The sequence below is a fragment of the Ixodes scapularis genome, unplaced genomic scaffold, assembly GCF_016920785.2.
Source record: "Ixodes scapularis isolate PalLabHiFi unplaced genomic scaffold, ASM1692078v2 PGA_scaffold11__112_contigs__length_91849675, whole genome shotgun sequence".
NCBI classification, from domain to species: domain Eukaryota; kingdom Metazoa; phylum Arthropoda; class Arachnida; order Ixodida; family Ixodidae; genus Ixodes; species Ixodes scapularis.
The window spans coordinates 87,504,279-87,530,179 of NW_024609837.1; the positions used below are offsets into that span (position 1 = coordinate 87,504,279).

At 44.9% G+C, this 25,901-nt stretch overlaps 2 protein-coding genes across 2 annotated transcripts; one reads left to right on the plus strand and one right to left on the minus strand.

The window, feature by feature from the left end:
• Positions 1–711: 711 nt before the first annotated feature.
• On the minus strand, positions 712–2,649 carry LOC120848141. Its single transcript, XM_040220105.1, has one exon. It carries the CDS (start codon positions 2,647–2,649, stop codon positions 712–714), a length of 1,938 nt encoding a protein of 645 aa, XP_040076039.1.
• A 2,810-nt stretch (positions 2,650–5,459) lies between these two features.
• On the plus strand, positions 5,460–25,662 carry LOC115329354. Its single transcript, XM_042289045.1, has 9 exons — positions 5,460–5,466; positions 5,525–5,651; positions 6,250–6,441; positions 6,716–6,800; positions 14,491–14,655; positions 14,747–14,962; positions 15,050–15,224; positions 20,176–20,252; positions 24,891–25,662. Exons 1-9 carry the CDS (start codon positions 5,460–5,462, stop codon positions 25,167–25,169), a joined length of 1,323 nt encoding a protein of 440 aa, XP_042144979.1. The 3' UTR covers positions 25,170–25,662.
• Positions 25,663–25,901: the final 239 nt, after the last annotated feature.

Genomic DNA, 25,901 nt, shown 5'->3' on the forward strand with positions numbered 1-25,901 from the left:
CTAGGCACTGCAGGGATTCCATCACACATTGTTTTTATCACTTTGGAAATGTATCAATAACAACTCAAGTTGTGGCTCAAAGGTGTATGCAGTGAGGAAACAAATGTTGGCTGAATGGGCTAGCACCGTTTCCCACCATAATGACCTCCCTACATACAAGGTAGACTCCGACGAGTTGCCTTATTTGACCAGTTTACCTGAAAATCCCGAGACGTACCGCACACCCAAGAGGTAACCCACACCTATTTTTGGCTTGATTTGCAATTTTCTTTTAAGCACCGAAATGTAGCTCACCCCTCAGTGTTGGGAACAAGTATGACCTCGGCGTAAATGTTTCTAGTTAGGTATTGCTGGATATAAGCGAACATTGCTGGCTGAAGTACAGTCATCTTTGCTTCATTGCCCCTCGCTGCGATAACAGTTTGACGGAAACCCATTATTTAAAAATTGAACTGTTTTAACCTTTCTTGATTGCACACCGGAGGTTAGCCCACTCCTGATTTTCCGCAAATATCCTCTCAATTTTAGGTGGGATATTTCTCGGGATGTTACGGTACGCAAGACGAGTTGGCTCATGATGAGATTTTGTAGAGCCCCGAACTGCTGTGGTGAAAAAAAAACAAGACAATTGACCATGGCTCATGCTTTATATTTATTACCGCTGCCACATATATTTACAGTAATTTTAGCACCAACAATAGCATACAAATATTAAACCACCTCCCATTTGAAAACAACTTCCTTGCCGTTGTACAAGTCCAGAGCACAGTGTAGGGTGTCGTCCTCCTCAGCCTCCACGAGTTTTCGGTGGCTAGACCTACCCACATTGTAGCAGAACCTGTGTCTGTCAAACCCTTCATTGGTCAATGTCTCAACCAAGATTAGCAGTCTGCCTGAGGCAACATACAGAGCCTCAACTCTCCAAAATTCTGGCCCATCATTCTGTGCAGCTCTGACAAGAATGTCACCACACCTGTAGCTGCGGTGGTCCACTGCTGCATGTGTCACCTGGTGTGCATCCAATGGTAGCACACCCTGAGCACAGGCCGGCAGGGCATTCTGCTCGACCGGTTTGCCAGACGAGGCCACGAGTTCAGCGGCCAACGACATATCCTTCAGCTGGTGGCTTTGCAGCAGTTGATGTCGTTTCGACAACGTCAGTGTCACATTCCGAAAGTTTTTGATACGCGAGGCAAGGCTCTTGAGGTATTGGTGCTTAGCCTCAAACCGCATGGACCAGAACTGTGGCAGTGGTCCAACTTCACGGATGAACCTTGCATAGTGAACAAGAAAATGCAGCTTGGGAATTATAGCTGCAGTTCCGTATCGCTCTGCGAACGCCACAAGAAAAGCCTGCACAGCCGTTTCCAGGTAGGGAAGGTATTCACTGGGAATGACTGTTGCAAAGCAGATGTCTACAATTTCACGGAACTGAAGGTATAATTCCCAGTCAGCATTCTCTTCTGGCACCAGGTCACCAAGGATTATGCTCATGAGCCTGAGAAGACACCACTTCTCAGTTGCGGTGCCTTTCAGGCTTGCTTTGCGAGTCAAGAAGGACCTGTTAATCGCAACAGGTTTGTTTTTGCTGTCGTTTGCCCCATACTGAAACGAAGTGATGCGGTCCAAATCACTGTACGACAATACATCATCCTCGATGAGCGCATTTAGAACCGGCCGAAGCACACACTCAAAGCCCCCTTCCAAAATGTCGTGCATGAGGTCTGGGGGAAGTTGTCGCGTCACATCAAAATATGGCACTTCCAGCATGGGAGAGCGTTCATTCACGCCATACAGTTTCTTGTTGGCCTTGGGGTTGAGAGAGACGGCCTGCAGGTGTCCCTCATGGGCCTGAGCTGTACGTATAGTACAAAAGTCCTCTGTGGTTAGCTCTGGCAGACGTTTAGAAGATGCCATACAGATGCGGCACACCCTGCCTCGACTAAAGCAGCACGTGAATCCTCCAAGTCGATTCATGGAAAGGTTGTCACCGCAAACACAAAACACGAAGACCTGTGCATTCTGTACTTGCCCTCTGTCAATGAACCTCACTCCACACATTCCTAGTTCGTTGATATCCTCAATCAACGGGCTCAGAACCTTCTCCAGGCCATAGGTCTGGACGTCATCATACTTGGCAAGAAGCACCAAGTGAATAAATCTCAGCTGGGACCTGTGTTTCGCATGGAGGTTTAGCAGGGTAAAATAAACTGCCAGCAGTTTATGCACCCCACGCTTTGCCCCTAATGGGTTGCAAATTTCAACCTCGTCACTGTACAGCAGGATGAAGATGGTGTACTGGGTGCCATCGGGGATGAGGTCCTTGATGCTTTGGAACAGAAGACCATCCGTGTAGTCTCTGTACACCTTAGGGTCGTCGCAGCGCGCTTGTCGTGTCATGAGCTGGGCAGCAATGTCGGGCACCTCGCAGAGCTTTTCAAGGACTCTTGGTAGTGGCACATAGTGATATTTGTCACCATGGGAACCGAGTTCACACTTCCTTGGTTCTACATAGGGGGAATGTGCTTTGGCATACTGCTCCCGCAGATGTCTGCTCTGGATTCCTTTGAAGAGGTCCGGCAGGAACGAACATCTGAGCAGCGAGAGCACATCGGGAGACATGGCGGACAGATCAAGCTTGGATGCCATTTCGGTCCACTGCGTATGAGGCAGACATCTTCCCACTAAGCTACGCCACAGCTTGGATGAACTCGTTTTTACAATCACAGTGTCTAGCTTTACGTCTGACGGAACCCAAAATAAAAATTAAAGTTACATCCGACGGTACCCAAAATGAAAATTAAATTTATGTCTGACGGAACTTGACATAAAATTGGTTACGTCCTATGTAACCTATGCAACCTAGGTTTCGCTTTACATATGATACCATGATATAAATACAAAAGAAATGTGAATTATTACTGCATTACATCCAATGCAGCATTCGTAAATTGGATAAAATCTACCTCTATTCGTACCTCCAGATTTGTTGAGGGGGCTGGGGCACTGGTCTCAATGACAATTGCTGGATTGCGCTTCCCGCTCCTGCAAGTGAGGTTACCGGACGGCCATCCTGCCGGGAGACGATTTGCGGTTTTGGTAGCGTTCCGCTGTGGTTTTCCAGCATGCTATAGACACGTTTTCTACTCGTTCGTTGTCGTTCGCCAAAGAAGTTTTTTAAGACCCTGTGTACCGTTGAGACTTGCCATTGTGAACACGTGGAAAATTTTACGGAAGCGCAGTGCAGCAGGAAAAAGCCACAACTCGTCGAAAGCAAGTGTCGTTGGTCTCTACTTTTTTGCACAAGTAAATTGAGCAAAGCTTCCTTGGTACGCCGAGTGCTGCATCTTTGTGCGTTTGCACGCTTGGATACCGATCAAGAATCGACACCGCATCGAAGTTCTGAAGGTGTGTCGCTCGTAGGTGCCTTTAGATCAGTGGTTCTCAACCATTGATGTTTCGCGGACCCCTTGTGGATCGGCGGAGATGATGGAGGACCCCGTTCGGGGTGAGGGGAGGGGGAAGGTATAGGGTAACTATAATAATAATTGAATAAATATATTTCAGTAAGGGCTTGTGTAAAGTAGACCTTTCTTACTGGCATGCACACGAGGAAACTCGCCCAAAAACTGAAACATTTCTTCTCGACCTGGAAAAAAAACTTTTATTGCCGGGCTTGACTGATGAATGCGAACCCCTAGAATGCCTTCGAGGGTCCGCGAAGGGGGGCGAAGGCGGGTCAAATGGGGGTTCGCGGACCCTAAAGGGTCCGTCTCCCCCATTTGGGACCCTTTAGGGTCTCAAATGGGGGTCCGCGAACCCCCATTTGAGAACTACTGCTTTAGATCATATATATATCAGCCACGGAGTTCTGGATCGTCCAGCGGCTTCCAGGAGTTGCTATCAATAAAGGGGGGGGGGTGGATTTGCAATTGCTCCTATGTACTATTAACCATGGCTGTGTTCCAAATCTGCTCTAATGGATTTTGTGGGAGCATGAATAGGGCAACGTTGTGGAGCAAGGAGGATTTTCGAAGGCAAAAGTACAAGACGGCGAGAATGAAAATCTTTCAAGTGCGGCCGATATGGTCGTATGCAATCTGTTGACCAATTACAATTAGGCGAGCCACGCTCAAACGTCAAGTGCAATTAAGTAGGTTGATAATGAGCCAGCACTGATCAGTGATGAGGAGCTGTTGTGCACGGTATTGTGTAAATCATCTAAGGACGAAAAAAAAGACGTACCTGGCCCCCCTCTTCTATCGCCAGTGGATGCTGGATTAATCTCGTTTCTGGACCACAAGGGCCGCAAGTATACAGTCGTCAGAGTAAAGTGAGACACTGATTCAGAGGCACATACGGCTTCACGCACATTGCACTCGCAAAACACATTCACATGACGTCGGTTCTTGGTCAGTATCCAAGCGTGCGAAGACACAGAGGCAGCACTTCGGCGTGCCAAGGGAGCTTTAATCCTGCCGCGAGACCGGCAAAACTTGCTTTCAACGAGTTGTGCCTTTTTCCTGCGACACTGCGCTTTCGTAAAATTTTCCACGTGTTCACAACGGCGAGTCTCCACGGTACGCAGAGTCTTAAAAGCTTCTTCGGCGAATGACGACGAACGAGTAGAAAACGTGTCTATAGCATGCTGGCAAACAGCAGCAAAAGTCTAGCAAAACCGCAAATCCTATCCGAGCAAGATGGCCGTCCGGTGGCTTCACTTGCGCTGCAGAGAACAAGTAGGGAGGGCGCGATCCACCAATTGTCAGTGAGATCAGGAAAATGACGAGCACTGACTACATTTTTTCCCTCAGAGGCTGACTGCCAGCGACTCACGCTCTCTCCAGACGTGACAAAATTCACGCATGTGCATTAATGTTCCCCCCACCTTTCCCCTACAGGACATTGTCAGCACTTAATTTTTTTCTACGGAATAAATTCAGGTCGGACTCTTTTTGAACGCCCCTCGTGTAGTGCTGATTACCTCATCTGGGGAATCTTTAAACCCGGGCAGCATTGAGCTACACTTTCAATCACACAAAGGTGGCTGCAATTCTCAAGCAAATGGCCGACGAACATATTGGCAATGTTTCCAGTGGCCTAATAATTTGTAGGCAATATCCACTTTTATTCAGTTATGCTTCAGTAGCATAGTTGTTACTTTATTTTGTTTTAATTAGGGCAGAACAATTTAGTAGACTTTCACAAAGCTTAAGCTCCATTAACCGTTGTGCTTTCAACCTTGTAGGTTTGGCAGGTTTTAAAGTGCGGGGAAGAGATAAATTGAAATAGAATTTGAAAACAATTTGCAGTCTGGAAGATTGAAGGTAGAATATATGGTGCTTATGAGGAAGATGAACTAAGCTGATTAGGGAGAACAGGAGGGCAGCTGCTATTGTCTGCTTTGGACACTTATGATTAGGAGGCTGCAACAAAAATGTGGCATCTGTAGAGTAGAGATGAAGAGTTCCATGGGCCCACTTGTGCAAATGGAATATAACTTATTTACCATCATGCTAATTAGCTGCTGGTTATTTGTTTGTTTTTAAGATTTACCATGCTGGCTTTGACACTGATGTCGACATGACCGAAGATGTTGTTCTGGAGAACAGAGCACGCATCAAGATCAGGATGGACGAGGCACAGTTCAGGTGGGTTAAAATGCTCACCAAGACTGAAGCGATGAGGTCTAGTTTGCTCAAGCCATGATGCTCATGGCAGGGCTAGTTTTAAAAGAGCTTGCCAAGGAGAGGCATGTTTGACCTCTGAAAAGCAGTGGAAGGTGGGATTATGAAGGAAACATTAGCACATGTTTTCATATGCTCTGCACAGCACGTGCACATTCTGAAGCTGTCGGGGTTTTCAATGGTTATGTGAGACATCTCCAAGCGGGTTGATAGACTTCTGCTACAAATTATACTTGTTAGAATTTTCAGGCCATCAGACATAATTATTTCAGATGAGATTTAATCCTTTATGCTAAAATGTTTGAGTGGAGGCTTTCAGGGGCATTTTTATGAGCTGGATTGGTGCATATACCAATTATGCTCGGGGACAACTCAAGAACGCATGGCAAGGGGAGAAAGAAAGAGCACAATGAAGGCCAAAGGGGAGAGGAGGTTTCTCCTCTGCCTTCAGCTTTCCGTGTGCTTTCTCTTTCTTCCCGCGTCCTGCATTCCTAGTTGTCCCCGAGTATAGGTATCTATTTTGACAATATGGCTTATATGTTCATCATTGTGGCATATCTAGGGTCATGGATGTCGTCAATCAGGAAGAACATGGTCCATCTAGAGCTCCGCTGAGGGACCTGTCGGAGTACAGGTTCCCCCAAGTTCCGCTGGACATCAAGCAATCATTGGCAAAGCACAAGAAGGGACTCAACCTGAAATCCAGGAATCGCATAATTCAGTGGTTGTACCACGATTTATGCCAGTACACTCTGTAAGTTAATTTTGAGCTGAATTGACTTTCTTTCTATAAGAGCCCCCAAAACTAACTTAGAGAGAATTCTACTGGTCGTTTTGGTGCGCGCCGAGATTTCCTCGTCTTGACAGTGCCTGTTACACTGGGTGATGGGAGGGGTAGTGGTCCTGAATGAATTGTGTGCGCCGTCAGGTTTGTTCCAAGGGCACCAGTAGTGCCAATGTCTGGCACTTTTTTTCCGTGAATGATAACTGATGTTCCTCAGCAATTTCGTCTGCTCTTTTTCCTACAGGTATCCAGACAAGCTGTATGCAGAGGCTGCCAAGGGGCTTATTAGAAATTTCCCCGTCCTGGAGGACACCACAGGAACCAAATGCGTGAGTGAATAAATATTGTAATGGGTTGCTTGCTGGGCTGGTTGGTTGAATGACATAGTGAAAAACAGTGCAAACAAAATACTAGACACTAAGTAGAAGATGGACACAGGACATACTCTGACTAGCAAAAGTCAAATTTGGGGGTTTTACGTGCCAAACCTACGACGGGCATCTGGCACGCCCCAGCGGAGGGCTGAGGATTAATTTGGACCACCTGGGGATCTTTTGACGTGCAACCGAAAGCTCGGTTACACGGCGCCTCCTCTGCAATAAGCCTCCGTCATATTGCGGGCACCTCGGTCGGTATTCGAACCCGCCACCTGGGGTACATTGACTAGCAATTGAAGGTTTACTGGAACTTTCACGCGAGCACAGTGGCCCGTGCAAGTACATGCTCTAATTCTTCTTTCGACAGAGGTAAATGTGAATAAAGAAAGAAGAAAATTTGAAAAAAGAATGTGAGAAGAGAAGAAAAATCTACAGCGGCACAAGAAAACCTTAGGCCCAAATGATGCATTTGCACCACAGTTAGGACCATATTGGGACGTTGTGAAACACCCCGATATGGTCCTAAAATTAATAAAAAAAGACTTGTAGAACTTTTTTTTTTTTTTTTTTACAATGGCATGGAACCCAATAAGCTCATGGACTGTGTTCACACCGCGTTCAGGACGCATTTTTTACCTTTACGGATTGCGTGTGACACTATACTAAGGACGTTCACAATTGAAAAATTGTAGTTCCCTGTTTGTCAGATGCACTGACGCGACACTGATACAGTGATCGTGTTCTGGTCTACAGGCAAGCATTCATGCCGCTTCCATGATCTCTCTCTCCAGCTTGCCCCTCTTGCATCCCACCACCCGGGTGTTGTCCAACGCAGGGGAACGCCCATACTCCCTCCCGTGTATAGGTATATGTGAACTGTGGCCACTGCCAAGCGAGGCCGCTTGCACGTGCAGTCACTCGTTCAAACAATGACTGGTCTTTCCAAAGTAGACCCTACCACAGCTCAAAGGAATCTCGTAGACGACCTCCTTGACACAAGGCACAAACTGCTTGGCATGCCTTGTATCAGAAGAACCATTCTTAGGTTTGGTCTTGCTTGACATCACGCACAGTGGACAGCTTGCAGGAGGCCGTGAAGGCAACGTTGACGTTGAATTTCGCTCTTACGTGCTTCAGATTATGCAAGATTCTGTGAACATAGGGCAGCACTTCAAACTTGTTTAGCCTTTTAATAGTTGCTGTGTCGGGATTTTTCATCATCTTAAGCAGGGATTCAGCCACCCCTCTCACCAGGAAGGAAGGAAAACCCGAAAGTTCCAGGCAAAGTAGCTGACGGTCGAAGCTCTCACGTACAGCGTGGGCGCAGGACTTTTGTAAAGCCGAGCGAAGGCATAGGTTGGCGATACCCAATTTTACTAATTTAGAGTGCCCCGAGTTTAAAAGTTAAAATGGTCTTTTTGGTTTGCGGCGAGCACATCCAACAGATGTGATCAGAACCATTGAAGGACAAACGTAAATCCAAGAACTGCAAGAAACAGTCCACCGGCAACTCTAGCGCGAAACGTAAGTGGCTCGAGCACCGTACGAAAACTTGTCAAACAGACTGAGTGAATGAGTCCAGGCGAGTTGCAGAGGGTATGCTAACGAATACGACCAAGTCATCCACATATGTGCAGATCTTAACAACAGGGACGTTGGTTCCTGTTATTAAGTTCGACCGCATTGTTTCACATGCTTTGACTGACGTCCCTGTTGTTAAGATCTGTAGATATGTGGATGACTTGGTCGTATTCGTTAGCATACCCTCTACAACTCGCCTGGACTCAGTCGCTCGGTCTGTTTGACAAGTTTTTGAACGGTGCTCGAGCCACTTACGTTTGACGCTGGAGTTGCTGGCGGATTGTTTCTTGCAGTTCTTGGGCTTACGTTTGTCCTTCAATGGTTCCGATCACATCTGTTAGATGTGCTCGCCGCGAACCAAAAAGACGATTTTAACCTTTTGACTCTGGGCACTCTAAACTAGAAAAATGGGGTATCGCCAACCTATGCCTCTGCTCGGCTTTACAGAAGTCCTATGCTCACGCCGTACGTGAGAACTTCGACCGTCAGCTACTTTGCCTGGAACTTTAGGGTTTTTCTTCCTTTCTGCTGAGAGGAGTGACTGAATCCCCGCTTAAGTAGATGAAAAATCCCGACATGGCAACTAGGAAAAGGCTAAACAAGTTTGAGGTGCTGCCCTATGTTCACAGAATCTCGCATAATCTGAAGCATGTAAGAGCGAAATTCAACATCGACGTTGTCTTCACGGCCCCTTGCAAGCTGTCCAAACTGTGCGTGAGGTCAAGCGGGACCAAACCTAGGAATGGTTGTTCTGATACAAGGCATGCCAAGCAGTTTGAGCCTTGTATCAAGGGGTCGTCTACGAGATTCCTCTGAGCTGTGGTAGGGTCTACTTTGGAAAGACCGGTCATTGTTTGAACGAGTGACTGCACGTGCACGCAGCTCGCTCGGCAGTGGCCATGTTTCACATTTACCTATACACTGGAGGGAGTATGGGCGTGTTCCCCTGCGTTGGACAACACCCGGGTGGTGGGATGCCAGAGGAGCAAGCTGGAGAGAGAGATCAAGGAAGCGGCACATATACTTGCCTGTAGACCAGATCACGATCACTGCATCAGTGTCGCGTCAGTGCATCTGACAAACAGGGAACTACAATTGCTCAGTTGTGAAGGTCTTTGCTATAGTGTCCTGAACGCGGTGTGAACACAGCCCATGAGCTTATTGTGTTCTCGTGCCATTGTAAAAAGAAATAAAAAATTGTACAATTTTTTTTGTTGCACGTTTCACAACCTCCCGATATGGTTAGAATCGTGGTGCGATCGCATGATTCAGGCCAAAAATTTTCTTGTTCCGCTGTAGATTTTTATTGTCTTCTCATACTATTTTTCCAATTTTTTTTTTTGTTTGCATTTTTTGGGTTGAAGGAAAAAGAAGAGCATGTACTTGCGCGTGTCACTGTGCCCGCGTGGAAGTTCCAGTAAACCTTCGGTTGTTAGTCAGCGTATGCCCTGTGTCTGTCTTCTACTTTGTGTCCCGCCTTTTTTATGCTGTTTTTCACTATGTTGAATGAATACTATTTTATTTGAATGTATTAGCTTTTTCACGACTCCATTGAACTTTACACATCTCCAGCTCACTGCTCGCCCTCTTGCAGCGGAAACAGGAAGCACTCTAGCAAGTGTCCTCCGGCTGCTCCGCCCGCAACCAAGGCGTATTTGTTTGGGACCTTGTCTTGCACCGAACCATTTCTGAATGTAAATCGCATTATTGGTTGCTGTGTTCCAAGGTGAACGAAACGTGCCTAGTGACTGGAATGCAAAAGGATATGCATTCTTCAAATATGAAGGGCTCTGGCCAATGGAACAAATACTGCTTACATGGAATTTTTCAATCTTTTTATCCTCTTTCGACCTAAATGCGAGAGAAAGTGCCATACTTATATTCATTAAGTTCATCAACAAGCGGAAAAAAAACAAGCCATGCAGCAGTGAGTGTGGTGACAAAATGTTTTTTTTTACGGGTCCATTGTTTTTAGCGCTTTTCCCCTCGGAAGTATGGATCACCACCTAGCCCAAGTGCATACCCTTCGACAAAACAACTCGTGGGCTCCAAAACTATCTCTATTGTTGTCATTCCTCTTTTCAGTTGAATCAAGTGGTGTGCGGAACATGTGTAGGTTTGAAAGAAACAGTCCTGAAAATAAATTGCGGAATTTCTCACATTTGAAAATTGCAAGGTATAGATTTATTATCAATGTCTTGATATTCATAATACCAAGGTATTGATAAGGATAGTCCCAATTTCCTGGAGATTGATAGCAGTCCAGAGAATAAAAATTATTTTAAATTATAGTAATAGGTGGAGTTTTTCATAAGTTCTGTACCTCCATCTATTACATTGCAGGATGTGGTGCTCCCAGCCGATGGAGAGGACACAGAAATCTTTTGAGTTCGTCGTACAGTAGCAAAATCGTTCGCGGTTTGTGGTGATACAGTTTAACTTTCACCAAACGTTCACTTGTGCGAGGCAGTTTTCAAAAATATCCATCTAAACTTGTTGTCTTCATATATTGTTCACACAATCTGTAATCACCAGTCTGACATTTTTAATTCCAGGAGATTATTTCAACACAATGTTAAGGATGAACCACCTCCGCCATTGTTTTTCTTTTGTTTAATAGGGAGTTGTTTATCAATAGCATGACGTACGCAGCGAATCCAAAACTACAGTGAAACCCGTTTAGAACGAACCCACGTACAGCGAGTTATTGTCAATATCTAGCTCACGAAAAATTTAAATAAAAATGCACGTAAAAAGTACTTCTTATAACGAACAACAGATTGGCTATATATAGGGTTCCGCGTTTTCGGTTTCTATTTTTTTCAAAATTCGGCATACTTTTTTTGGTGTTTATTTTAAAATTGAATTTTCGTTTTTTTTCGGCGTATACCTCTGCCTAAAAAGTTTATCGTTTCTTTTCGGCAAGTATAAAATAAACACCAACGGACACCGGATCCGATGATCCTTGTACGTAGCTCTGATATTTGTGATCACTCAAAGAATAACGGCACAGATACAGTGAAAGAGAAATGGACCCTTTATTTGGCAAATGTGTGCAACTGTGAAAGAAACAAGGAAAAAAAACAACACAGAAGTACAAACAAGTCAGATATGAAGCCTATGCCCAAAAAACATGAAACTTCCTTCACCTTCTGTACATCAGGATTATGTGATCTTATTATAGTACACGCACATGTACTTTCCCAGGTCCTCCTCCTTGATCTGCACTCTTTGTTGTTTGGTAATATGACCCTGAGCTTCGAGAATGCACTCTCAACGCTGACACTGGCAGGCTGAGGAGATGAACCGCTGCCTGAGCCAAAATTGGACAATGAACCGATTGTGACCTTCAAAAGAGACACGGTGCGACGTTTTGAGGCACAACACAACATGCAGAGCTAGCATCAAGTCAGTCTACCTTACAACGAGTTTGGAAACACGTTCGTGCATGGCGAAGTCATGGGGCATTTCGTAATTCATGTTCCAATCGATGATGCGCACATTAAACCAAAACATTGTGATGACATTCGTGTATCCCATACATCTGGACACGTTTCGATAGACACTGTCACTCCACTTTCTCGCCACGGCTCTGCGGTTCGACTGACCTTTTCCGGTTAAAACTGAATTTTAGAAAATGGATTCGGCATACTTTTATAGTTTTAAACTGAAAACTCCGAACCCTAGCTATATCAAACTTTTCCCTCCAGGAAGGCTCCCAAAAACGCGCAAACAATCGTCTTCTAGCCTCTTCCTCCCCCCTCCCCAAACAAAAATAAAAAAAAGTAGGAAAGAAAGTTCCTAAAGCTCAAGCCCCGAACAAAGTTGAGCGAAGTGAAGCAATTCAGAAGGAGAGAAAGCTAAAAAAAAACAAAAAAACTGCACGCACGCAGAGAAAAAAAAATATTTTCAGCCCAAAGCGGTTGCCCACGAAGAGAAGCGATTCAGAAGAAAAGATAAGGTAAAAAAAATCTAATCGCATGCAAAGAAAAAAGAAAAAATTCAACGCGTCGTTACAAGGCAGAAGCGAAAAGATGAGAAAGAGAGAGAAGCTCTCGCCTTATAACGAACGCATTGTGGAAGTTCGTTGTAAATGGTTTTTGCTATATTGAACTACTTGCTATATCAAACTTGTTGTATCGTTTCCTGCTGTTCGTTATACACGGGTTTGACTGTATTGGTGGTCTTGGAGGCATAGGCGTGATGAGAAAGGGAAAAATTTTGTTCCTTGCGGACAATTATAATGCAGGTAACAGTGCAAAAGTTTGTTTTTCAACAATTCGAAGCTTCGCCATTTCGCTCCTTGCGTACACGATAGCATAGAGCAGGGGTGGCCAGGTTGGCAGCCTAAGAGCCGCAAACAAAACCTCGAAACTTCCAAGAACCGCGGGGGAGGGGAGAGGCTATATTTTGTTTAGAGCAATAAACGAAACTCAAACTACTTTCAATCTATCCGAGTCAAAAGCAGTCTAGCTGTACGTAAGGTAGGAGTAGCACAATACTACCAAACTGCAACCTGTCTTTCGATTTAAAACGCGTTCAATATCTTTTTGGGGAGAAGTGCTCGTGTGACCGAAAGGGAGGCAGGAAAGTGGCAGGGGGGGGGGGGGGGGGAGCCGCGAGCCACATTTTAACACGCGAAGAGCCGCAGCTTGGCCACCCCTTGCATAGAATCTCGCCTCGTCCACCGCGCTCCACCACATGGCCACATCAGTTGGCTGAGCAAGGAGCCTTAACGTGGCACCACTGTGTTGTCGCATGCTTCAAAAAGAGAGGGATCCAGATCACAAAATACCAGAAGCAGTATAGGATCTTAGAAGCTGTCAACAGGATCACTCTGCGCTCGTTGGCAATAAGGCAAATATAGCAACGTAAGGGCCGATCGCTGATTTTTTCCCACATGGGAACATGTGCCCTTGTTTGTCTAGTTCTACCTCCTAGAAGCGGTATTACTTTGTGTCGCCTAGTAAACCCAGAATACCAGCAAATCTCGGCAACTGCACCCACCTAGCATCTCCAACCCTCCCTATGTCCACCATTTTGGAAATCGGTGGCGCCACCTATAGACCGTTCAATTAGGGTCATAGCAGAGACGGTAATAGAGAGAGAAAATGCCCTCCCCCTCTCATCCCGCATGACGTCTGCTCCGCCGAGTGGGCTGTACCTATCATCCGGCTGGCATGCAAACTCTGTTTAAAATAGCGTCATTTTGGAAATTTAAAGTGCAGATGCGCAGATTTTGGTTTGCCAGTTATCGTGTAATACTATGCTAGATAAAAAGACTAACAGGGTCAAACTGCACTGTTACCTATGTGCAAATAAAAAAAAAAAGGAAAACTGTGTCAGATTAGCCGGTCTCTGGCGAAAAGTAAATCCGGTTGCTGTACCTTTTTTACTATACAAAGTTCGTACTGTTGTAGGCCTTTAACGGCCATGAGTGGAAGTCCGAAATGATAAATAAAAACATGCTCTCCTGCCGCAATACACGGAGTAGTTGAAGGTAGTACTGCCGGCTTACTCAACTGCTATTTAAGTAACAGAAAAAAGATATGCTAGTTGATCATTTACCAAAATAGAACCACATAGAGCCATAGGCTGATTTTGTAGTAGCCATAACTATTCTAAGAATGCGAACCACTTCACAACAGCAGCCACGAGCGAGAGTTTGATGTTCCGTACAGCCCGCTGGTACAGCCCAAAGATGGAGAATGGCAACCTCCCGGTTTGTCATCTGCTAGCGGAGTCGGGCACGTGCCCTCTCTCTCATTTTACCCCGCCTAACCTGCTGAATTTCCCGGATGTATGGAGAGGGCGCTCCTGTGGAACAAAATGGTGCTGCCCAGAGAGTGCTAAATGGAATGGTCTATATAGTTGGAGTCCCGAATGGAGGGCGCGGTAGTCGGCGAAAATGGCAGACGAAAGGAGGCCTGTTATACAGTTTCGGTTTCAAGTTTTAGCGTGAACCATGTGTGCTGTATATTTTAAGTTTATTTTATTATTGTTTTTTCAGCACTATTATTTCTGCAGCTGTTTGAGATTCTTTTTTTGCTTGTGCACGCAGGACTCTTGGCACGTTGCCTTGCGTTTCAAAGCAAAACGGGAGCGCAAGAAGCTCCGGGATCAGGAGCGAGCTGCGGAAGAGGGCGAGGAAGAGGCACCAGCGCGACCGAAGCAGCAGAGGGTGCCGAGGACTCCTTGCCCAAAACGCGTGATCAGGCCTGGCACGGTATGAAGGATTGTTTGAGAAATATTATTTTAAATTATATTATCAAGTGAAGTTTGACACAAATTCTGTACTTCCATTAATTATATTGCAGAATGTGGTGCTCCCAGCGGATGGAGAGGACAGAGAAAGCGTGGACGGCCATGTGCTAGAAATGCAAAGAGAACTCTGCAAAACCAGGCCCAACATGGTTTATGTGGCCGACGCCATGGCGAGAACGTTCGCCTCACGGCGACTCTGGGTGACGACGGAGCACCCGACTGTCGCCGCTGTCCTCTCTATGTACCCAGCGTATCAGCTTGGTACCATCGTGAGTACTATTGAGATTGAAAACTTGGGTGCCAGAGAGGAAGAGTGCCATTGTGTTGACTGTATTTGGTTTGCTTTGGTCCTCTAGCTGCAGCAGGAGTTCACTGCTGCTACAGGAAAATCAATCCAGGACAGCCTCACAGCCGCCCTGGCAAGGAGCAGCCTCCGGATCCTGGAGGCTGCTAGAGGGAAACGCCATCTCGGCGAATTTTTTGAAGACCTGGACCGCAGGATTGCCATGGACGACGACGGTCCATCTGATGGTAGGAATTGATCAAAGTAGTCAAGGTGGACAGAAGGGATATGGATTGCAGGAAACTGCAGTGCTCAATGTCGCTACGTGCGAGTTTTAAGAACGAAGAAGAGGAATACTGATTGGTCTACACAATTCTGCTACCTGAGGCCAGATTTACAAAAAAAATGTCTTATATTACGACATCTTAGCTAAGAAATTTGTAAGTTACGAGCATTGTAAGAGGCGAAATCGGTATTCACAGACGCATTCTTAGGGGAGAGGAGGAAGGCGCCGTTTTCGTTCAGGAAAACTACAACTTCCGGCATCTCGCCAGTCTCTGAACACCGCAAGAGCAGACTGTTGCTATGGTGATGGCATCTTGAGCGTCCCAAACAGCCAATCAGGAGGCTTACCGTGCTGGTGCAGACAAGCATTTCGAGAAAAACAGAGGCGGCGCCAGTCGCGGCATGCTCGTCTCATTATGCTTGTTTGTTTACTGTGCTCATGCAGTATGATGCCGGTACCTACCGAAGGGGAAACGGTCTCGAATGTTCAGTTTTATCGAGGCCAAGAAAAGATTTGTCACTGGCGCCATCAAATGACATTAAAGCAAAAGGAGACGGGCCGCATTTGCTTACTTAGTCATGCGCAAGGAAACAAATTTTCACATAGTTTTTCAAGAACTCGTGGATCTAAAAGGACGTAGGCGATATTGAAAAAGGGACTGCATCACGATCATCTGGTGGGCTAGTTGGTTAATCATATTGTTGAATTAACAGCGCAAATACGACAGGAAGGAGAGATAAGGGAGACAGGATGGAGCGCTGAACTAACAACTGACGTTTAATAAAAAGAGAAAGAGGATGAAGAACCGAAGAATGCTTTTAAAACATGCATAATGAAAACCTGCAAAAACATATGCTATAGCTTGAGTTGCCTGAAAATGAATTGCTAAGAATACCAAGCTTTAAGCTGGTCGCTTAAATGACTTGTTGAAATCGATTGAGTCCTGGGACGACGTGAATAGAAATTCCGGTAGAAAAAAGAAAGAGGAAGTTTACGTTTAAAATATTCACTGAATCTAAGGACCGTTAAAGATCGCGACTTAAAAAGTAAAGTTCTTTTTGTGACAAGGCCACGGACGGCGCGCTTACGCAGGCATCCCCACAGGACAGAATAACCTGTGCCTCGTAGAGCTCGCAAGTTCGTCGTTCCCCTAAACGTTTCAGGATTTTTTTTTTCCTGAACAAGGCGGAGCACTGGCAGTCCCTGACATGTATAACAAAGTGGCCTGATGGCGACGAATTTAGTGACACGGCATGTTCTCTTAGACAATCGTTGACACACCTTCCTGTCTGACCCACATACACTTTCCCACAAGTAAACGGTACTTCGTAAACGACCGCACATTGGCATTCGACGTATCTTTGTTGATGTCGAACTCCGCGAGTTCGACATCAACAAACGGTACTTCGTAAACGACCGCACATTGGCATTCGACGTATCTTTGTTGATGTCGAACTCCGCGAGTTCAACATCAACAAAGATACGTCGAATGCCAATGTGCGGTCGTTTACGAAGTACCGTTTACTTGTGGGAAAGTGTATGTGGGTCAGACAGGAAGGTGTGTCAACGATCGTCTAAGAGAACATGCCGTGTCACTAAAGTCGTCGCCATCAGGCCACTTTGCCATACATGTCAGGGACTGCCAGTGCTCCGCCTTGTTCAGGAAAACAAAAATCCTGAAACGTTTAGGGGAACGACGAACTCGCGAGCTCTACGAGGCACAGGTTATTCTGTCCTGTGGGGATGCCTGCGTAAGCGCGCCGTCCGTGGCCTTGTCACAAAAAGAACTTTACTTTTTAAGTCGCGATCTTTAACGGTCCTTAGATTCGGTGAATATTTTAAACGTAAACTTCCTCTTTCTTTTTTCTACCTTAATTTCTATTCACGTCGTCCCAGGACTCAATCGATTTCAACAAGTCATTGAAGCGACAAGCTTAAAGCTAGGTATTCTTAGCAATTCATTTTCAGGCAACTCAAACCATAGCATATGTTTTTGCGGGTTTTCATTATGCATGTTTTAAAAGCATTCTTCGGTTCTTGATCCTCTTTCTCTTTTTATTAAACGTCAGTTGTTAGTTCAGCGCTCTATCCTGTCTCCCTTATCTCTCCTTCCTGTCGTATTTGCGCTGTTAATTCAACAATTTGAAAAAGGGAGTCGCGCAAAATGCTCACAAATCTGCCCACCAGACATAACATGGATTGTGGAGTCGTAACGCAAGGATGAATGCTCGACCTGCCTGCCCGTTTCTACATACTACATGCTTCAAAAGAAATCTGTACGGCATTTATTTGAGCTCTATGTCGAATGAAACGACGCTTCCAATGTGCTGGACCCTAATACCACTTTGCGAATGCGTCCACTACCAACACACATTACCCGGGACGCCACCGCAGTCCACCTTTTTAGAAAATCACTACCGAGCGATGGAGGGGACACTTCTAATCACCAAATCAATATCACGCTATCCATACGAGAACGGTCCACCAGGTCCGCTCAAGAGTCATACGGGCGGCCCCTTCCACTGATTCACTATGGCGCGTCTAGCCGTCTCACCCTTCTAGGCCTTGTAGGACAAATTTGGTTGCTAGGCTGAATCCTGAGCTATGTCCTGAGAGCGTATTTTTGCATCCTCCTTTCTCTTCTCTTGCTGCTTGAAACCGGAACGCACGATAACATGCAAAACAAATGGCCCTCGCTTGTACCTTAAACTCTTCGGTTGTCGCGGGATCACGGCAAGGTATCCAATTGACGTGCAGCCATGTTGACTAAAAAGTTAGTAAGACACCTTGGAGGTTGTTGTAGGACTTCATCGCACATCACACAAATTTTACGACAATTTTGTTTGGTGAATACGGATTTGTTCTCAAGTTTCGTTGTAGAGACTTTTTTCGTTGTGAGATCGTTTTGTGAATCCAGCCTCTGCTCTTATTGGAATTTCAGCTAAGCCGATCTACTTGGCCTTAGATTTTTCATTGAGTCACCCGTATCTTGTGATAAAAATCCCCTCAAGCTACAGCCAGCTTATGCAACCATTCAATCACTGTCATATTTGAGTCTGTGCCATATTGTGACAGGATGGATGCAAATGCAACAGCACTGGTTTTATACCGCTCCCTGAAATTTCTCTGGAGCGTGCTGCAGAGCCATTCAAATTCAAGTGTCGAGTAACAGGTACCAGCCGTCCCGAGTCTTTTAAGTTTTCTGCCCGTCTCCCGGCAGCAGCCAAACTGGCCAGGCTCCAATTCAAGTAGTCCAACGCACCCGCCTTAACGGACCTAATCAACAAGTTGTAAATATGCCATATCTCTTGGATTTGCAAGCCAGCAAACATTTTCAGTTTGGAGACTGGGCAACGACTACGCGACCTACCTGTCTGAATTTTTCATGCTACAATCTTACCTTTGCGAGCATTCTAAAACTTTGTTCTGAAAGCTCTTGGTTGGTCAGTTCAGCATCTAAATCAAGGCTGTACTATCAGATTTAATGCAGTCACTCATGTACACTTCTCACACTGGCAATACATTTATCTTGCCACCACATCGTCCAGCATTATGAAAATGACATTCACTTTCCTCCGGTGATTGGTGTTACATTTTGTATTCAACATATTTTTGTCATATTGATGGCCTTTAAAGGGATACTTCAACGAAATTTGAAATATTCCCGTCGTGTTCAAAAATAGGTTGAATATGATCCACAATATCCGTAAATGACAATCGCACGTTTGTATTTTGATCCTGGTGGCTGTATTTTTCGTTATAAACGGCCCACTCTGGCAAGCGCTCGGAGAAGGCCCAGCTTAGAGCACGTGACATCCAATGCAATCGTGACGTAGGTCGTCTCAGGACGAGCAAAGCTACGGCGAGGCTGACGTCGAGAGGATGGCCTAGTCGTTCCAGCCACCGAAGCGGCTGCTTTTGTACGAATTTTGAGTGACGGGTTAATCTTCTATAATCTTCTAGGGGGACAATAGCGACTTCTGCGACACACAAAAGGGATTCTCGAGAAGAGGGGAGTTCCTCCTGCCCCCCTTCTCTCGTCGTGGCCGGAGTCGAGACAACCTCTGTCACTAGCTGTCAAGGTTCCTAGACGAGCATTAGAAATGAGGCGTTAGCGACATCCACCAGGTGCTCATTGCTAATCGTTTAATTCGTTTTAAAATTCCTTTTCGAGACTTTTTTAACAAGATATTGGTATGTTCCATGTGATACTGCTCTTTTGAACACATATAGACAAAAAAATGAGCGCCGAAATTTCGTTGTAGTATCCCTTTAAAAGTAGGTTTCTTACGGCAGCTACTGACAACATCCAGTACATCTTAACTTTTACGAAAAAGCACAAAAAAAGCTTCCAGTGCGGCAAAGCAAATGGAACAAAATTTTGTCTCTTAGGATGGCACATGGAAAGGCTTACTTGTGGTTTTGGGGAGCATGGGACCATGAGGAGTGGAGCAATTCACGTGACTTCCAGCGTTCTAACCACAAAATCTTTTTTTTTTTTTTTTGGTGTAGACATTTGCAGAGCGCTAGTGATTGCACTTCTGGTTATCATCTTTTGGAAAGGTGTGGCACCCCACCATACTGCATGAGTGCCTTGGTTTCGATTTGATCTATTTGTTATAAAAATATATATGTAACTGCAGTGAAAACTTTGATATGCAATGTCCTGACATGAGGGTTTATTGTGTCGCACAAAGAAGCGAATAGTATCTTTGGTATCTAAGCTAATATGACTGAACAGTTTTGCATTTCCACATTTCAATTTGATTGATGTGTGCACAGGAAACAGCCAGGATTTTGTAATTTAATTTTAACAAGGGAACTTTTTTACACTGTTCGACTTTCGAAATTTCTGCAGCCTCATTTCTTGTTTGATTTTGTACTAATTGTCTTTGTGGCTTTTGTTATTGCAGAAATGTTGACCAAGGCCGCACTGTGTGCACTGCCAGCTCTGGTCAAGGAAAGGAGTGTGGCATTCCTCCGGCCAAGTGTAAGTTTTGGAGACCTGCTTGCCCCTTCAACAGCAACCTTACTTCATTTTTCAATTTTGGGGATATGATGGAGTTGGTGATCATGATACACGAGATATGATTTGTTTTTCGGTAGTGTTTATAGCTTTGAAGATATCAGATGTCAAAGGTTTATGTCGGCGACACGGCAAAGCTAAAACTAGCGGCGTAGCACATTGACATCACTGATAATGAACTGCGCGTTTACGCCGTGACGTAATTGTGATCCCGTGGTAGCCACGACTGACTCCGTCACACGAGAACTTTTAAGACTAATTAAGCAGCACATTTCTTTTTTATTTTACCGCTCTGCTTCGTGTATGTGCACCAAATACAATAAGTGTTAGTGTGTATTTATAAACCTGCTGGTCTAAGAGCGAATTCGACTGTTATGAATAATAGGACGTGTTCAGTGCCAGCGCAGCGTGTGCAGCATGGCTCTATTATTTGTTAGTTGCTTGCGCACAGCAAAGAAAAAGAATAGGAGACAGATGCTGCTCACAAGCAGGTTAGCTGGCTACCTGCCATCAATCAGCGACTGTTTAGGTGCCACAAATTTTACGTATTTCAAGATGTTTCCATAGGCGTCCTACACTTATCACATACTTTAAGAATTTTCCTAGGTGTTTTGGAGTTACATAGTATGCATAGTACGTAAGTCCGAAACAATTACGACAAAGTTGAAGTAGAGCACGACACTGTTAGCGCGAACAAGTGATCGCCGGTTATTCCAGTTTTTGTCTTAGAAACCAAGTGATTTCATCAAAACTTTTTATTGCAACAGAAATAGCTTATTTAGGTCTATAATATAGGTGATAAAATTTCGTAGTCGCCAATACTCTTTCGAAGTAAAATGCAAAAATGTGCCGATGTCGTGTTCGCGCTAACAGTGTTGTGTGTATGTGAGACTCGCACAATTTCACCGATATAAACAAGCGCCGTTCGACTGTCGGCCGCAGCAACTCTAACAAGCGTACACTACTGGGGTGGCATGGCTGCGCCATTTGTGCCATTTTGCGCCAGACGCATTTGTCTGCGCCATCCTGCGCCATGTTGCAGAAACTGTGCCACAACCAATACCTTGCGCCATTATGCGCTAAATCACAAAACATGCTTCAAAAAAATAGTATTTTGTCTTGGTTTCGATTTTTATCGACTCGATTGGCAACAATGAGCGTGTTTAGCTTGGTCGGCCTTGCAATCTTTTGTACTATTTATTCTTCCTGTGTATCCCGAGTCGGAAGCGCGTGAAAAAACTCGCATTCTTAGCGCTACACAACCTGCGACTGGATTGTTATTCTTGAACCATAAGTGGTTAAGAGAGTCGGCCGAGGTGAGGTCGAGTCGTTGAGCGTCAGATTGCCGGAGGCTCTGCGGCCCAAGATCCGGACGTCAGCCAGTCGAAAACAAATGAGCAAACAATTCCTTTTAGTACTTCATTGTTAGAACTTGGAACCTGCATTCCCGCAAGATAAATCATGATTTGATAGAATTGAAATGCGGTCCGATCCGAAACCTTGCGGGCCAGCAGCCCTCACGCGAGCGGTAGATCTGCTCGGCATACTTTAACCTTGCTCATGCTTATCGCTTCAAATACGATAACTCTGTTAATCGTAGCCTGCTGCTTCGATATTGAGTTGCACAATAGGATAGACTCAAAATTCGTTGCCCTGTTCCTCCGTGCAACTGCACGTCCGTTGCTTACGCACGTCACGTGGTTCGCACATATAATTATTTTGTAGAGCACTTGTGGGTTGTGCGATAAGCAGTGCTGGTTTGCATTTTGAGCAGCTGAAAGCCACTCAGAAATTACCAACGACACTATCTTCAGAAACATATGGTACTTGCTTTTTGGTTCTCATTAGGGCTCACAAAGTTTCAAGTTTTCGCATCTGTTACAGTGTTATCCCATTTACCTAGGTCTCTAACTACTCATGTTCATTTATGCTGCTAAGCACAATTGAAATTTCTCCCGTGCTTGTCTAAGGCACAAGCTGAAGTGCAGTGAAAACTGATCTGAGTTGCTCCGAGCCTGCTCTAGAACATAGTTTTAGCTGCTCCCCAACCTCCTCCAAAACAGCTGTTTCAGCTGCTCCCAAGTACATTTTAGAAGTTCCACCCCTGCACTAGGGTGCCTTCATGAGCACACATGAAGGCACCAAGCCTTCATGTGTCTGCTTGTGAACAGCATCTGTCTCCCATTCTTCCTTCTTTTTGTTCGCGAGCAACACACAATTATACCGATACAGCCGCGCTGCACCTGCACTGCACGTGTCCTATTATTCATAGCAGTCGCTTTACAAGCGGAAACTTTATAAATACATACTAACACTTACTGCATTTGATGTTCATTTACGAAGCGGAGCAGGAAGAGAAAAAGAAATGAGCAGCTTACTCTATGTCTTGAAAATCCTCGTGCAACTAAGCCGGTCATGCGTACAGCGGGACCGCTGGATGACAATTGCGTCACAGCGTCGACGGCATCTCATTATAAGTGTTGGCAACGTGCTACGCTGCTAGTTTTGGCTTCGCCAAGTCGCCCACACGAAACTTTGACATCTGATATTTACAATACTATACACACCACCGGAAAAATTATATCTCGTGTTTCGGGGTCGCCGACTTAGTTAAATTAATTGTAACCCAGTAGTCGTAAAAATGGAATGGAGTTGCTTTTTAACAATTAGCAATGTAATTGGAACAGGACATTAATACTCTTTCATAGCTTTGAAGCCTAATATCCCGAGAGAAGACCCATCCCCTGAAATATAGCCCATCCTTATTTTCTGCATGAATCTCCATTTCTTAAGGTGGGCTAAATTTTGCACACTGAAGGTTAGCTCACCCCCTATTTTCACCTAATGTGCCCTCAGTTTTGAGTGGGCTATCTCGGGATATTGCGTTACATTCGCGATTCCAGCAAAACGGATGCCGCCAAGCACTCTGTGGCTCTCCTGTTGGGCGACTTTCGTGGCTGGATATTGCCGGTGCGGTAGCAAACAAAATGGATTGACAGGAGTCCAGAGATTTTTAGTTTGTACCTCAATGTTTACTAGCAGTTTCACAGTACTTAGCAGTGCGGTGGAGTCAAAACAGATTGTATCCTCCAATCATTTCTCCAGAAAAGCCCAAGTTTCCTAAGCGCTCTGACGACAACAAGCCGTCCCCGGCTTTGGGTTTGTGGAGCAAGAATCTGGTAAATAAAAGTTAAAAGGGCTTGCGCACCTTGTGGTGCTTTTAAAATAAAGACTACTTGCTAGTTGATAAATAATTTGTATATAAGAAAGTTAGTAAAGTGATGGACTGACACCACATCTCTAGCTTAACTCTAAATTATTTTGCGGAAGGGATCAAGGGAGTTGCAGCCAAGGGAGGGTTCGAAAATTGCTTCCCCTGAGTTTGGTTGTGATGAATTAGCTAGTATCAGGCCGGTCGACGCGCTGGCTACCCTTCTTGGTCACTTCTCGCCGCGAATGCCCCTCTAGTGCATTGAATCACTTGGGACTTGAACCAACGTCAAGTTTACCTTATATTCTGAAAAAGCTCTTCTGAGCAACCTCTTCACTTCGCCCTCTGCATACAATCACTGTTTGAGTAAAAAAGGTGGGGCAGGATTTCACAAGCTTTAAATAGTTTTCTTTTTGCGCTTAATCTTCTTATTGAAGTTTAAAACTTGATGCTGTGTATGTGTGTGTGTAAAAGAGGGGAAGGCAGTAAAACTGGTTTCTTACTGGTTACAAGACATTTTATGGCGTGAAATGAAGGCTAGGGAAGCTTACTCCAGCCTTCACTAAAAAGTTGCGGCACAGCCTGTTTCCTAATGTGCTGGCTCAATCTAAGTCTTATCGCCCGTGACGTCACGCCACTGGTAAGCACGCAGAACCTTGAATGTTGATTTTGGCATCAACTGATTATGCATTTTCTCAATAGCTATGCTGAGTTTAAAGAAACTGAGTAGCGGGCCTGGAAGAGCAAAGCCTGGGTATTTAGAATAAGTTATTAGTCTGGGTAGCTCGAAAAATTGGTGGAGTACCCTCTTAAGAATGTATTTACGTAATGTTGTATGCTTTATTTGTTGCTTTTTTGGAATTTAATATCTTTGTTAAACAAGCATATGTTTTCATGGGGAGAAAAATGTTTGTTCTGAGGAAGTGGAAATCTACAAGGTTGTAGTGATGCAAATGGATGTGCTTAATATGCAGCAGCTGCCCAAAAATTCTCTGTTAGGCTAGTTGCTTATATGTTTATTCATTATAAACACAAGCGCCAAGAGCAAAAACGAGGGAGAGTGACCACAAGCGCTTCTTTTGTGTACTTCTTTCTCTCTCATCCTCGTCCTTTCGACTTATAATGACAGCTGACCTTCTAGAGCAATAATTAAATGTAGTAGGATGGTAATGAAGGTATGCAACAGCACACATTTCACTGTGGGATGTTTTGTGTTTTGGTGTCATGGCCAGAATGCCATCTCATGTAAGGCATGTGGGGATGCAATCTGCGTGTTAATTTTATAAAATCAGTCTAAGGGCTGTAGTTAAAAAGAAAACTGCAATCTCAAGAATTTTATGAACTTCAGCGCCTCTTAACATAATTTTGTCTTGTTTCTACACTTTTTTTAGGACCCTGCAGAACTTCCAACATATCCAGCTGTGGGCTACGAAGGCAGCCGCATCTATGATGCCACCTCACTTGTTGTGTCTGTTGATGAGCGGCAAATCGCAGAACCAACTCTTCTGGCTGCAGTGAGCACAATGACTGCGCTGTATTGGGCGTTGAATATGGAATTTCCTCCAAAGGCGACCAGAACGTTTCAACTCTTGTCCCATATGATAGGAGTTGACAGTGGGCTCGTGGCCAGCCCCCTTGTGCTGATGGCAATTGGCATAATCAATGGCTAAGCTGGTGCTCAGTTTATTTCAAGAATACCTTCCACATGCTTTTCCTGGGATATTGAATAAAGCAACAAAATGTGGTACAAAAATGGGACGAGACATCTTTCCAACTGGCAGCAAACACATTTATTGCTGGTCCATCTACGACAACCATCGCAGCGGATACCCAAGGAGATAGGGGAAAGGAGGGGAGGATGAGGAGGAAGGAACATGTTTGACCCACAGCTACCGCGGTAGCCGTGGCGACAGCCTGCTTCAGAAAGATAGGTAATGATAGGCGGGGTGCGGGGGAGGGGGGAGGGGGGGGGGAAGGGAAGGGAATGAAGGAACTGACCTCGAAGTGGGATGAAGGGGGAGGCTTCTCTAAGCTTTCTAAGCTGTAGTTGTGGACAAACCAGCAAAGATGTCTCGTCCCGTTTCTGTCCCATTTTCTTGCTTTCCTCAATATCCCATAACTCGACGAGCACGCTCATTTTATCAAGTTTATGCTTTTATTGTTTTGCCAAATGTGAAATTAGAATTTTTTTTTTTTAAACGTCTGTATGCCATGTGGCAGAAGAAGTAAATGAGGATTTAAGGTATATATGAAGTCCAGTTTCCTGGAAAAGTAATACTCAATTTTTTTCGCCTTAGTTTAAAGGGAAGTGCTGCGCCATGTACTAATTGTTTAAAATGTCGAACACATGTTTATGCAAAAATAAAGCTATTCTTGTCTTGAACCACACAATGTCATTCCCA